The sequence below is a fragment of the Gossypium hirsutum genome, chromosome A13 (genome assembly GCF_007990345.1).
Source record: "Gossypium hirsutum isolate 1008001.06 chromosome A13, Gossypium_hirsutum_v2.1, whole genome shotgun sequence".
Lineage (NCBI taxonomy): Eukaryota > Viridiplantae > Streptophyta > Magnoliopsida > Malvales > Malvaceae > Gossypium > Gossypium hirsutum.
The window spans coordinates 67,664,085-67,678,938 of NC_053436.1; the positions used below are offsets into that span (position 1 = coordinate 67,664,085).

General features: G+C 32.4%; 1 protein-coding gene across 1 annotated transcript; it reads left to right on the forward strand.

Annotated features, from left to right (window-relative positions):
* The first annotated feature begins 1,545 nt into the window (after positions 1 to 1,545).
* LOC107894556 (CAAX prenyl protease 1 homolog) lies at positions 1,546 to 8,409 on the forward strand. The gene is made up of 9 exons (XM_016819819.1): positions 1,546 to 1,558; positions 2,442 to 2,589; positions 2,707 to 2,791; positions 6,992 to 7,087; positions 7,187 to 7,250; positions 7,377 to 7,477; positions 7,659 to 7,748; positions 7,852 to 7,962; positions 8,347 to 8,409. Exons 1-9 carry the CDS (start codon positions 1,546 to 1,548, stop codon positions 8,407 to 8,409), a joined length of 771 nt encoding a protein of 256 aa, XP_016675308.1.
* Positions 8,410 to 14,854: the final 6,445 nt, after the last annotated feature.

Genomic DNA, 14,854 nt, shown 5'->3' on the forward strand with positions numbered 1-14,854 from the left:
TTGAATATGCATAATTAAGATTATCAAAATCTATTTCTTTCATATACTCTTGAAGTATGGATCATCTCAATTTCACTTAATATGAGAAACATTTTTTTTAAAACAATAAATGTCTTTTCAATAACATTTCGAAGCTTTGAATGTTTAAAACTAAAGAGTCCATAAGCTATCTATGGTGTTTATATCTAACACTATTCTCTCATACGAGTATTTTCATCATTTCTCAATTAAATTAAATTAATGTTTGATTGATTAATAATGCTAACTTAATGAAATGTTTAATATACAATATAGATAGAATGCATAAAGAAAGAAAATGACGAGAAAAGGTAAGAAGAGCTTACATGATATGATTAAATTAAAAGCCAAAAACTGAAAAGATGATGAGTAGTTAGAAAAGAAGGGCAGAAGCAGTTAAAATCCAAGAAATGAGCATCCTCTTCATGAAAAATCCTTTTATTTTCTCATTTAATTCTTATTGTCGTTCTATTTATAGAAGAAGCACACAACTCGGTTTGACACGTCAGTTGCTGTGTTACCTTTCCAACAAGTTTGATTTATTCAAGTTTTGGATAATGTTTTTGTTTTTTTTTTTTCATAATTTAAAAATGTGTTTCATCCAACGAGTTTACATACAAAGAGCATAAGTTGTTTTTGAAGTTAAAATCTTAATGTTAAATGGATGCGCGTGGATGATGACCAATGTCAGCAAAAAAAAAAAAAAAAAACAATGACCAACTTTTAATTTGCATGGCAACTTCTGATGTCTAGTCAAAGTTTTTTATACGAACAAAAGAAAAGACTTTTCCAGCTCTCTATTTCATTCCACTTCAACGCACCATTCCAATTATTCAATTTCCTTGTAATTTTCAGTCCAATTTCTGGGTTTTGAACATACCATTAACTTTTGACAACCAATGCATTCTTAATATAAAAAAGTAAACTATAAAAATAGTCATTTTTGTTTGCTTCAGGTTACATTTTAGTCACTTATATTTGAAATGTTATATTTTAGTCAGTTATATTATTATTTTGTTACGAAGTGATCACTCTTCTATTAAGTTCTGTTATCTCCTCCTTAACGGTAATCGTACGTGATAGTCCAACTAGATTTTAAGTGCTAACTTGGATTTTCAAATGGGATAAGAATAGATTTTTAATTAAATAAATTTAATTAATTAAAAATTTTAAACCTTAAATCTTAGTTGAAAAAATCGTTCATCTCCTCTATTTTTTTTAGCTTTCTTTTTCATTTGACTAAAAAATTTTTAAGTGATCACTCTTCCGTTAAGTTTTGTTACCTCCTTAACGGTAATCCTACATGGTAGTCCAACTAGATTTTGAGTGCCAACTTGGATTTCCAAATGGGATAAGAATAGATTTTTAATTAAATAAATTTAATTAATTAAAAATTTTAAACCTTAAATCTTAGTTGAAAAAATCGTCCATCTCCTCTATTTTTTTTTTTGCTTTCTTTTTCATTTGACTAAAAAAATTTTATTATCATCAAAATTTTTTTATCGTACAAAAATAAAAGAGGATTCAATGGAGGTTCCAGGTATCTCTTCTTTACTGACAAATTTATGTTCTAAGTATGTCTTCTTTACTGACAAATTTATTTTCTAAGACTTAAAATCAAGTGGCTTGTTTGCTAAATCCGATTTTTGTTTGTTTGTTTGTTTGTTCTAAGACAAATTTATGTCTTATTCACGTTCTTGAATAATTGGTTTCTCAATCTGATTTTTTCTGATCTAAATCGGCTTGTTTGTTCACAATCCCTTTGTGGGTATTCTATATTTTTCAAGTGTCCTATTTAGTAATTGTCGGAAGGGGATGAAGGTTGATCTACTAGTTAAGTAGCTTACAAGTTGCAAGAAATTGGGAATCATGATAATGCAATTTTTCACTCGAAAGAACCAAAACATGTACTTGCATTTATGCCACGTTGAGGCGTTTTATGTTTTGTGTTTTTGCGCATGTGGGTACTTTTAGAGATGATCGAAGGAGTATATTTCATCATGCTTAAATGGTTTGTATCTAGTTCTTTGGGGTTTATCTTCCTATTGGTTGCTAAAAAAACACTGGGAACATAAGTAAAAGGACAATTCCAAATATTTAGATAGTCCTTGTTGCTGTAAACTGTTGATTGAACTGAATATACCTTATTAGGTTTGGGGGTCCAATGATTTGTAAGATAATTTTAGCCTGTTTATAGGTTTTATTTTTGCATTTCAATCTCTTTGTCTTTTAGTTTTTTTTCTGTTTATTAAGGAATGTGTTGTGCAAAGTACATGACACAGGTTGTAGGACTTGTTAATCACTCGGTTACTTATGTTCTTAAAGAAGTTTGTTTTTCATTCTTGTACTAATTTGATGGTTATTTATGAGTTTGTAAGTTCTCTGTTCTTTTTCTCTCCCAACTTACCCTCTATTATTTATAGGTTTTTTGATATTAATGTACTTATTTGAAACTTATCTAGACTTACGACAACATGCTACTCTCAAATTGCCAACTCTTCCAAAAACATTGGAAGCAGTAATTAGCCAAGAGAAATTTGAAAAGTCTCGAGCCTATAGTCTCGATAAGAGGTTGGTTTGTTGTTTCTGTTGATCATTTACTAGATTACATTGTCACATTATGGAATAATCAAGCTTCCTTTTAACTTGATTTGACATAGTCCTTGATGCATCTCTTTTATTTCGCAACCACTTCTATTTTGTTCATGAGTTTGTGACGATCCTGATAGATTCTGCAATTTTGTTCTTTGGCATATTGCCTTGGTTTTGGAAGGTGAGTTGTTTGCTGTTTAATAAATGGATCCTTCCTTTTGTTGATTGTGTGACACCCCTAAAGTGACCCTAGTCGGAAAGCAGTCTCGGGACCGCTAGACCGAGTCACCAAATTATTTGAATGTGATAATTATTGCCTAAAATATATGAATATAAATGTGTGAAAGTTTTAAGCTTCGATTTAGTTAATTGCATGTGAATTTAGTTGATAGGACTTATGTGAGAAAATTTAGAAATGTGCTAGGCAAATGCAAGTGGCCTAATAGTGCATGTAATCAAAGGGGTGGACTTGCATGTCAATTTCCCCCCATTTAAGTACTAGTGGCCGGCCATGACAAGGGATGATGGGCAAAACATGTTGTGTTAATGGAAAAATAAAATAAGAAGAATGGGCAAAACATGTCATGAAACATGTTGTGTTAATGGAAGAATAAAATAAGAAGCATGGGCAATAAACTAATAAGAAATTGAAGGAAGAAAACAAAGAGAAAAAAATGTGTTCATCATTCTCATGCATGACAAAAAAAAAGAAGAGAAAGGCTCTCATGTTGTTCTTGGCCGAATAGGAGAAAGAAAAAGAAGGAAAAAGAGCTTTGAGGAAATCGGCTATGGTGGTTTGATAGACTAAGGTATGTTTGATGATGTTCCATGAGATGCATGCATGTTTTAGTAGTTAGCTTGAGTTCTAAATAGCCCATGGTTCAAATCTTTACTATGTCATGGAGATGATATTCGGCCAAGGTGGATTGGTGTTGATATCATTTGCATGCTAAAAGTGAAGCTTTGTAATGGTGCATGTGATGGTGGATTGATGATTCTTGAATCTTCTTTTTAGCATTTTTGAGTGAGACATTAAGTTCTTTGTTTAACCATGACCAAAAATTGAAATGGTATGGTGTTGTGATGCAATCGGCCCAACATAGACATGTATGTTCGGCCACATGAATAAGTACATAAGTTATGTGTATATTCGGCCATAAGCTAGCAAAATGAGACTTTAATGAGTTAAATTTGTTTGAATTAAGCTCAAGAGCAAAGGGGAACTAAATCCGATAAAGGGAAGGAAAAAGTGGTCGAATAGCCGCCGAAATCGTTCGACAACATCCGAGGTAAGTTTTAAGTGTTTAAACATTGAGTAAATTCAATTATAATAGGACATGATGAGTTGATTTAATAAGATATAATGTGACCATGATATGTTCTAAGCTCAAATGGTAAGTTCTTAAGTGTTTGAGCTTGGGAATTTAAGGGAAATTTGAAATAGTCTGCTTAGGACAGCAGCAGTAACGTGACTTTAGAAAATCACCATAAATTTATGGATTTGAATTAGAGGCTGAATGAGACATGAAATTAAAGCTTAATGAGTCTAGTTTCTTATAAAAGAAACCGTGTAAGCAAAGGAATTTCCGATAATGAGATACTTAAAGTTGTGTGAGACAGCGCAGAATGACATTGTAATCCTCTGTTCTGTTTTTAGAAATCATTATAAATTGTACAAAAATGGTTATAAGATAAAATTTATATGCTTAGACTCCTTAATGAGTCTAGTTTCAAATGAAATCAAATACAACATATTTTGAATTCTGTAAAATGAGAAATTTGATTCGTAGTGAAGAGTGGTCAGATTAGTCAAACAGTGAAACAGGGGAAACTTTAAGAAAAATCTAGTATTGATTGGCCAAACCTAAAATTCTGGAAATTTTATGGATGGAAGATATACGAGTCTATATTCAGGAAAAATTAACGGAAAGTGATTTGGAGTTTTGTAGCTCCAGTTATAAATAATTTAGTGACTATTGCTCAGGAAAAACAGCTTGTGCTGAATTTGAGATTGTGTTGTAAACCTTGATAAACTTGTTTTAGTTGCTCATAAGCTATTGATTAAACCCATACGTGAATTCTAAATTGTGATATTGGAAAATGATAGATGTAGATTCAGCCAAGACAGTGTGTATACGTGAAAGTATATGTGGTATGTGAAGTATATTTGGATGATTGTGATGTGAATACATGAAAATCTATATTTTGATTTAGGATTCTATGTGATGGATGTGAACATGCATATATGAGATAAGGCCTAATGGCCGATGTGATGAATGTGAAAGTGTATATATATGTGATAAGGCCTAATGGCCGATGTGATGAATGTGAAAGTGTATATATGTGATAAGGCCGATGTGATGAATGTGAAAGTGTATATATGTGATAAGGCCTAATAGCCGATGTGATGAATGTGAAAGTGTATATATATGTGATAAGGCCTAATGGCCGATGTGATGAATGTGAAAGTGTATATATGTGATAAGGCCTAATGGCCGATGTGATAAATGTGAAAGTGTATATATGTGATAAGGCCTAATAGCCGATGTGATGAATGTGAAAGTGTATATATGTGATAAGGCCTAATGGCCGATGTGATGAATGTGAAAGTGTATATATGTGATAAGGCCTAATGGCCGATGTGATGAATGTGAAAGTGTATATATGTGACAGGGCCGAGTGGCCAACGTGATGGATGTGAAAGTGTATAAATGTGATAAGTCCCGAAGGGCATTTGTGTCAGTACTATATCCGGGTTAAAACCCCGCAGGCTTTATGCGAGAATATTATCACTGATTAATGTCCGTAAGCTTCGTGCTCGTACTATATCCGAGCTCTAAAGACCCGATGACTACGTGTGGGGATTTTGTCTGGGTAAGACCCGATAACTTCGTGTGGAGATTATGTCCGGGTAAGACTTCGTAATAAGAATTGCTTATAAATATATTCAATGCGGAAGGTTAAACAGGTATGTACTTCAAGTTTATATGTGAGCTTGATTTGCACTAAATCATAAGGTAGTTATGTGATGCATACGAGAGCAATCTATGAGACTATTCCTATGATTATGTGACATCGGATCAGTGTGAGAGGTTATGTAAAATCATACGATATATCTATGTCACATGAGCTCACTTTTATGTGAAAGTTTATCTGCCTATTGTATATGATGAGATGTGCATATTCGGTAAAGGGATGGTATGCCCGAAGGAAGAGTGAAATAAAAAATACGAACAACTATGTTATAATTTGATTGTTATCTGTTGACACTGCTTAAAACTTACTAAGCATTAAATGCTTACTCCGTTCTTTGAATCTCTGTTTTATAGATTTTGGTTCGTCAGCTATCGGACTCGGGATTTTTGGAAGTCGAAGTCTCCCACACTATCAAAGCCCCCTTTTGGTACAATTTTGGTTGAACTTTGAAATGGCATGTATAGGACTACCCTTTTGTTGTTGGTCATGTACCCTTCGGTTTTGTGTAAATTTGGATAGCCATGCGAAAATGGCTTAAATATACTTTGATCATAGCATTATAATCGTTTTGTATGTTGTCCGTCGAGAGGTATGGAAATGTTGGTAACGGTTAGCCATGGGAAGGGTTATTCTTGATCACTTTTGGAATATGTATGACAAACTCTAGTTGATCCATGGAGGATCATGAAATAGGTAAAGTTTACCTTAAAAAAAACAGATGCTGGCAGCTGCAGTGATGTGGATGTGAAAAATCACTAAAAATAGTAGGAATGGAATTAAATAGTGAATAAATTATGTAAGCGAACCTTGATGAATCTATTTTCATAGGAAAGTAATGAAACGATCATATGGACAGTATGTTAAGAGATATTCAGGTTCTCGTGAGACAGGGCCAGAACAGTTTCTGGATTCCCTGTTCCGACTTTGGAAATTCATTATAAATTAACCAGAGATAATTAGGAGTCATGCCATATATGTATAGATTCCTCTCTGAGTCTAGTTTCTATAGAAACAAACGGTATCAGTATTGCAACTCTGTGCAGGGAGATATCCAAATCGTAATGCATGAAGGTCAGTGTAGTCGTACCCTGTAACAGGGGAGAATTTAACGAATAAACTGTACTAATTGGCCCAACCAAAAATTCTAGAAACAAATATGTAGATGGGCATATGAGTTTAGTTTCAGGAAAAAATTACGAAACTAATTTTCGAGTTGTGAAACTCAAGATATGATTTTTAAGGTGACAGTGATGCAGTTAGCCAACTGTCTGGAAATTTTTAAAATGGACTGCGATAGTAAGCAAATTTAGTCTGTGAACCCCTCGTGTCCGACTCCGGTAACGGTATCGGGTACGGGGCGTTACAGATTGTCACTATCTTGTAAATTAATTGTTATTTATTGCAGAAATCAGGAACTTTCTTGCCTTTACTTGGTCTAATTGAAGAGAATGAAATATTGCACACCCTTTCATTTTTGGCTGGTGCTATGATATGGTCACAAGTGAGTTCATGATCTTTTCTTTGTCTTCTACATCCTTTAATACAATTATCATTTTGTGTAAGTTAACACAGACCATTTATTTGTGGTTTTATATTACAGATCACTGACCTACCCTTTTCTCTTTATTCAACTTTTGTAATCGAGGCCCGCCATGGTTTCAATAAAGTTTGTATTCTTAATCGCTAAATCTCTTTCTTGTTTCTTTGTTTACTGCTATTTTTGGAACTTTTTTTTAATATTAAGATCACACCTATCTTGTTGTTCCTAATTATTTTCTCATATGTTTGGCAACAAACAATATGGTTATTCTTTAGAGACCTTATCAAAGGAATATGTCTTGCTATTGTACTTGGTCCACCTATTGTTTCTGCTATTATTGTCATAGTACAGGTAAAATTGTGCACATTTCTAGAATTTGGTCTCTTTGGTCAAATATTATCAGTCCTTTCTATTATAATCAGACAATTGTTAGCTTAACAACGAGATTTTATGGTCTTAATTACTCTCTAGTCTTTTTGCTATTATTGTTATCCTTCTTTGACTATGGTGAATCTTTATTTTGTGATTGTAGAGTGGAGGTCCTTATCTGGCTATCTATCTTTGGGCATTTATGTTTGTACTTTCTCTTGTGATAGCTCCACTTTTTAATAAGTTCACCCCTGTGAGTATTTCTTAACCATTGTGTCATAGTTTCATTCAAGCTTCCTCGTTTCCCCTAAGTCTAATTACTTTTGTTTTGCCTTGGATGGCATTGTGGGAAATAGCTTCCTGAAGGAGAGCTCAAACTTAAGATTGAGAAACTCGCTTTCTCCCTCAAATTTTCTTTAAAGAAACTATTTGTTGTTAATGGATCTACAAGATCAAGCTATAGCAATGTAAGTATTATCATTTGTAGTTTTTTAATATTCTATCATTTTAGACAACACTATGCCTTTCTTTTGTAAAACCATTTATGTAAAAGTTTGAACTGATAGTCTAATAGTGATTACTTCAATCATTGATTACTTCAATCATCTTACTTTATAGACTTGTGGCTGCTAAATATATTATTTACACACTCTAGGGACATTATTGTTATGAATTGTGTAATGCGGTTGATAGCATTGAGGAAAAGCAAACTAAGCCTATTTCTTTTTCTTTTGGCCTGAAAACTAATTTTATTTCAATTTGATTAATATTTGTCCCTCATTCACAATAAGATTGATTACAGAAGTGCTTTTTCATCCCACTTATGGTTCAATGTTTTCAACATCATGCAGGCCTATATGTATTGTTTCTTTAAGAACAAACCTATTGTCCTTTATGATACATTAATTCAGTAGGTATGGATCTAATACTAAGTAAAAGTTTTTTTGCCTCTTATGTCTGCCCTTTCCTATCTTAAGATTTTTGTATTGAATGAAGGATAGGTGCAAAATGCCTGTGTTTTTCTTTAGTAGAGGGGTTAATATTATTGTTTGTGTGCTAGGATCCTCTTCCTTCATTGTGAGGCATGCGAGACCTTCTAGTAAAATGTCTTAGGTCTTCATTTTAAAGGAAATAAGTGGTCATGTTTTGCTGGTTGATTTTAAAAAAGGAGAAAAATTAACAGTGAGTTATTGAGCTAAACTAAACATGTCCATGCCTTCAAATTCATTTCAAATTTAGAATAGTCTGAAATTTCTAGCAGTTTGTTTGATTATGTCAGGTTGGTTCCACTCAATTCCTTTGTCCAATGTTTGTATCTTTGTTCTTTCTAGTAATCTAACTTTCAAGATATTCCCAACATGGAGCTCAACATGAAATATATGATTAGGAGATTGCAGTCCTTGAAATTAGCTTATTACTGTTTTTGCATCAAACTAGAAGGTAAACATGCTTGCAAATGTTAGGAGTTTTGTTTGGAGAAGGATGCACAAAGAATGTTCAGATAAGAAAGTGATTATAGCGAGGCATTTCTTTCCGGCATGAAATGGTCTAAAGGGTGTTAAAACTCGATTATTTTAGTCGTGTCTTGGCTCAGTTTCACTGCTTCCCTGAGACATGAGATTTGTGCTGTAGATTTAGTTAAGTTTTATATCTGAACTATACATCCCTTGTGTCTTATTTGTTTTAAAAATCATTTTAATGCTTTAGTCTAATTCACCCTTATTAGCTGCATTATGATCCCTGCGTCTCCCCTTCTATACTATGTGCACCTTAATTTTCTTTGAGAATTGGTCATATTCTTCTCAAATTTACCCCTACTCCATAAGTTATTTATTTCAATGTTCTTTTAGAGATACAACAAAGTCATGTTGATTGATATTAAGTTTTTGAAATCTACAATCTTCTTAGGCTTGCAAATTAATATTAAGAATTGTGAAATCTGCAAAATCATGTTGATTGATATTAAGTTTTTGAAATCTGTAATCTAGCAATTTTATGCTAGAAAAATTAGAATCTTTTGTCTTATAGTTAACAATTATTTTCACTCAATTGGCATTGTAAAAAGGAGAGAGAAATAAACAGGCACTTTATTACTTTGATCCTGTATTTATTTTTACTTCAATTGGTTGCTGATTTGGTTTGCAAAATGAAAGTAATCAATTTTAATTTCACATGTGGTTGCCTTTACCATGAATACCTCACGCATAATTTATGAAAATTTTACTCTACAAGTTTGCTCCACAAGATATATATTTTAGTTTATCTATATATATTAGTGTGAGGATGAAAATAAACTTATGAGATATAAAAATGAGATCCTTAAAAGAGTTGAAAATAATGCATAGTAAGGCAAAAAATGGCATATAGAGGATATCCTTAAAAGATGTAAGAAGAGTTCAACTATTTTACTCCCCTTTGAGAGAATATGTATAATCTAACATTTCTCAAGTAATTGTTCAATAGTTTAACATTTCAAAAAAAAAATTTGTTTCAAACCCTTAATTAAGACAAAATGTATAATCTAACTAGTGTTAACATGATTCAACAACCCTTCCAAAAAGATATATTCTTTGTTCACAAAACAGATTTCCTTTTGAAAGGGTGGCTTGGTTAGGTTAAGGGTGGTTGGCTTGATGTGTTATCCATGGAAGTGGCTTGGTTTGAAATTTGCAGGCTCGATGATTGGCTTGCCACTTGGTTACCCACAACGATTCCTTTGCAAGTCTTTGTATTATGGCCCGGTTTGCTACATTTGGTGCAGTTAGCTTGCTGTTCGGTCTTGCTGTTCTGTCTTGCTTAATTTTGGTCCACTCTTTTTTGCTTCATCTACTTCCTTCCTCTTTGTTTGTTTGGGTCTTCCTGGGGGCCTTCTAATTATGAGAGGAAGAATGGGTTCCATGTCCCTCACATGTTCCCATTGCATAGGACCTATACACAAAAATTTAAAGATGTCAAACACATTTTATAAATAAGTAATATTTCATAAAGTTTTAGAGTTTTAAGGCTATTACCTTTTACAGGGTTAATCAAGTGGCTGTAAATATTCAACTGGGTAGTGACAGTATAACATGTATTGACATAAGTTTCAAGGCTCACAGTAAGCAATTGCATGCAAGAAACATCATGCTTACATGGGATTCCTAAAAAGTCTCATTTTCTGCATGAACAGGAGGAGTTGAGGAGGTCAACCACATGCTTGTTGCCTAATCCACAGTCTACCTCAAACTTCTCATTTCCAGCATATACCAGCCATATACTACAAACAAAGTAACATTTTAAAGTTAAAAACTTTTCCATCCAAGTAACAGACTTTAAGCTAAGTAAAAAAGAGTTAGCAAAACTTACTTATTGGACTGACTAACAATTTCAGACAACTTCTTCTGTATCCTTGGACATAAAGGTTCAGGATACTTCCCAGCAGCCTCTCTCATAGAAACCAACCTAGTCATGACTTTTCTTCTAATTATTTCCAACATTGTTAGGCTGGGTTTATCTCTAGCTTTTAAAATGATCCGCAAGGAGAGGAGAGTAAGTCCTTAAATAACTCCAACAATAATTGTAACATCCCGAAATAGGGCCTAGTTAGAATAGTGGTTTTGGGACCACAAATCCGACATCAAAATATTTATTTTATGATTATTATGAGGCCTGGAATATGAATATATGCATGTGTTAAAGTTTCATGAAGAAATTCTAAGTATAAGATGTCCAATTGGAAATTAGGGACTAAATTGAATAAATTGCAAAACTTGGATTCTAGAAGCAATTTGTATGAAATTGCTATAGATTATTAATTAAAAGGTCTTGGAGAGAAATTTTCCCAAATTCTAAATTTTTAGACAAAAATGGGCTTGCATGGATGAAATTTTAAAGAAAGGGCATGAGGGCATTTTGGTCATTAGGCATTTTAATGAAATAAAAAGGGAAAAATAAAGCAAAAATATGCTCATCTTCTTCCCATAGTTGCTGAAATTCTGAGGACACCATATCTAGGGTTTCTTCAATTTTCAAGCTCAATAGTAAGTACTTCCAAGCCCCGTTTTTCATGTTCTTTGTATTTTTGAAATCCCGGTAGTTTGCTCTCTCCATTTCTACCCATATTTGATGCTAGGGTTCATGTTCAAAAATTTACCCATGCATGAGTTATTGGTATTTTGATGGATTGTGGAAGAATATGAAAGATAAATGTGTGTTAAACATCTTTTCCAAGTTGGTTTTCATGAGAAACCCTTATAGGGACTATTTTGTAAAAGATGTAAATGTGTGGTAGAAATGAGGAAAATAATAAAAAATGTGGGTTGCCATAAGAGATAAAAATGTTCGGTTAGGCTTGGGTAAGATAGAAATTGCATGTGTTTCATTATACAAGCCTAGGGACTAAATCGTAAAGATGTGAAAGGTTAGGGCCAAAACGGTAATTTAGACCGGGGTAGGTATTAAACTTGAAATATATAATGCGGGTATTAATGAATTAATTTTGCTATTATAGACCCTGAGGAACAAATTTCGGAGGTCAATCGTGGTAAACTCAAGGTTTCAGAATAACCGAAACACAACTCCAAAAAGAGTAACAGGTAAGTTCGGATAACTTAAAGTAAACTCCTAATATGCATAATTGTATGAATTATGAATGCATGATATTTGCATTTATCGATGGTATGAAAATGAATGAAATGCATCTCGGTTGAGGTTAAAAAGGGGATTCGATGGATAAACCATGTTTTATATGTGAATTGAGATCCTGCATGTGTTTCTGTAAGGATTTAGCCCGGACGGGTAATTCGTGATCTCGAGTATGGGAAGGATCTAGCCCGGAAGGGTGTTCCTTAAATGATCAAGCCTCTCAAAGAATATATGTGCATTGAGGATTTAGCCCGGACGGGTAATCCTATTAGGGTCTAAATTTAGCCTGGACTGGTAATTCAGATTCGAGCTCATTAAGGGTGTTTGTCGCTATAAGGGATTTAGCTTGGACTGGTAATCCCGACATCACCTCATGAGTTTGTGATATGGGGGATTTAGCCTGGACTAGTAATCCTGCCATAAGATGTGAGGTTCGCGGGAGTGCATATGTGGAATGATCATTCCTATGAATTGACGGATAATGGGTATTCAATCGAGATTTCCTAGAAACTCAATGAGATTAACATGGGATATATGTAATGACCCAAATTTTATGGTTATCGAGAAAGTGAATTTTCGGGTCACCGTTTCTGAAAAATGGATTCGTAAATATTTATTAAAAATATATACGAAGTCAATTGAATGGTTAATTAGACTTTAATTAAGTAAATTTAGATTAATTAAGAGTAATTAGTGGAAAGGATTAAATTGAATTAAGTGTGAAAGTTTAATTATAAATTAAAGAAAAGTTAAAGGGACCAAATAGGTAAATATACCAAGTCCCATAAATGACGCGGCAAATGTGGATAAAAATCTTAGATTTTTTTTCATGAATGTATTATTTAATAAGACTATATTATTATTTTATTATATTGTAATTTATATTAATGATATTATAATATTATTTTAACAACTGTATGGTAATTATAAATACATGTGTAATAAATTAAATACATACACTTGTAATACAACTAAATAATTACTTAAAATATAAGAAATTGTTATTATATTATATTATATTATATTATGTTATATTATATATTATATAAATAAGTAAAGAAACATTAGAAACATAATGAAATTGAAACGAAACAGAGAAGAAACAGGGGAGAAAGAAAGAAAGAAAGAAAAAGAAAAAGAAAAAGAAAAATTTAGGGTTTCAAGGTTTAAAGTTAATTTGGTAAGTCAATTTAATCCCTTTTCTTGTAAATTTTGAGTTTATGGAATCCTAGAGATGAATACTACTTGATTTAAGTGAAAATTTTGAAAGTTGTTAGATTTCTAGATATTGTTCTTTTTGAATAAAAAGATGAATTAGGGGCTAAATTGATAGAAATTCAAGTTAGAAATGAAATAAGGATTGAATGGTAAAGTGATTCATAAGTTTTATGCTTTAAGGTTTAAATTGAAAGAATTTCAAAATTATGGTTTTATGATGAAAAATAGATAATTATGTCTAAGTTTGGTTAAAAATTGAGCAGAAATAAAGTATGAATTAAGATAGAAAAGTAAGTGAATTTAGTTAGGATTAAATTGAAATTAAAAGTAGAAAATCAACATTTTTGCACTAAGACTATTTTGGACAGTTGCAGTAGTCTAAGTTTGAAAAATCACCAAAAATTGTAGAAAGTGAATTAGAGGATGAATAAAATATGGAATTAAAGATTATCGAGTCTAGTTTCTTATAGAAGAAACGGTATAAGCAATTGAATTGTATGTTTAGAATCCCTAGTGAGACAAGGTCAGAATGAATTCGGGTTCCCCTGTTCTGACTTTGGAAAATCACCAAAAATTGGAGAAAAATAATTAGAGGCTTAAAGTTATATGTTTAGAATCCCTAATGAGTCTATTTTCAGGAGAAATTCTGAATAACTGGTTATTATTGAATAATTAATTGTTACCGAATAACTGACTGTTACTGAATAAATAATTGTTCTGATTGTTAATGAACATTACTTATTGATTAATTGCTATTGAAATTAATAAATAATTTGAAATTTAAAGTAGACCAAAAAATTCGTTAGAAAGTGAATGTTTGAACATTCATTGAGTTTGAATAGTTCGATATATATAAATTAATAAGTTTTATAATTGCTTAAGTATTCAGATTATAGAAATACCACTGAGTGTATACTCAGCGTACGGTTTGTTTTCGTGCGCAGGTTAAGTTAAGGTTAGACTGTTGAATCAGCATCCCAGGCCGATCCCGAATTCAATGAGGTAAAGTATGTTGAGTATTGATAATGACATGTACCTAGGATGTTTAATGAGAGTCATTTAGGTTGTAAAAGTATTGATGAAATAAGTAAATTATGGTTGGCAACGGTATATAGTATGAATTTTGAAATTTATTAAAAACTCGTAGTGATTCTAAATTAGTTCTGAATTGAATTTACTGTTCATATTGGACCGCGAGGGCCCATTAAAGGGACGACATCTTAAAACTAGGATAAGTGTGAATATTTATTTTAATTAATGATCGAAATTGGACTGTACTGACTGGTAATGTCTCGTAACCCTGTTCCGGCGACGGTATAGGGTTAGGGGACGTTACAATATACATATATGAATAAAATGTTGAATGACGAGCTCATCTGGTTAAATTACATGATACATGATTATGTGACTAACTCATTGATTGAGTGCATGTATAGGAAATCATTTCATAATGGATGATTTCATGAATTAAGTATGGATGTATACAAATTACTCGGTAAGTGTACTTTTCGGTTATTC

Bases quoted from the DNA above. Each gene is read 5' to 3' on its own strand.
- LOC107894556 (XM_016819819.1), top strand. The intron at 2,590-2,706 runs GTTGGTTTGTTG...TTTATTTCGCAA, and splicing joins GCCTATAGTCTCGATAAGAG to CCACTTCTATTTTGTTCATG. The intron at 2,792-6,991 runs GTGAGTTGTTTG...TATTTATTGCAG, and splicing joins TATTGCCTTGGTTTTGGAAG to AAATCAGGAACTTTCTTGCC.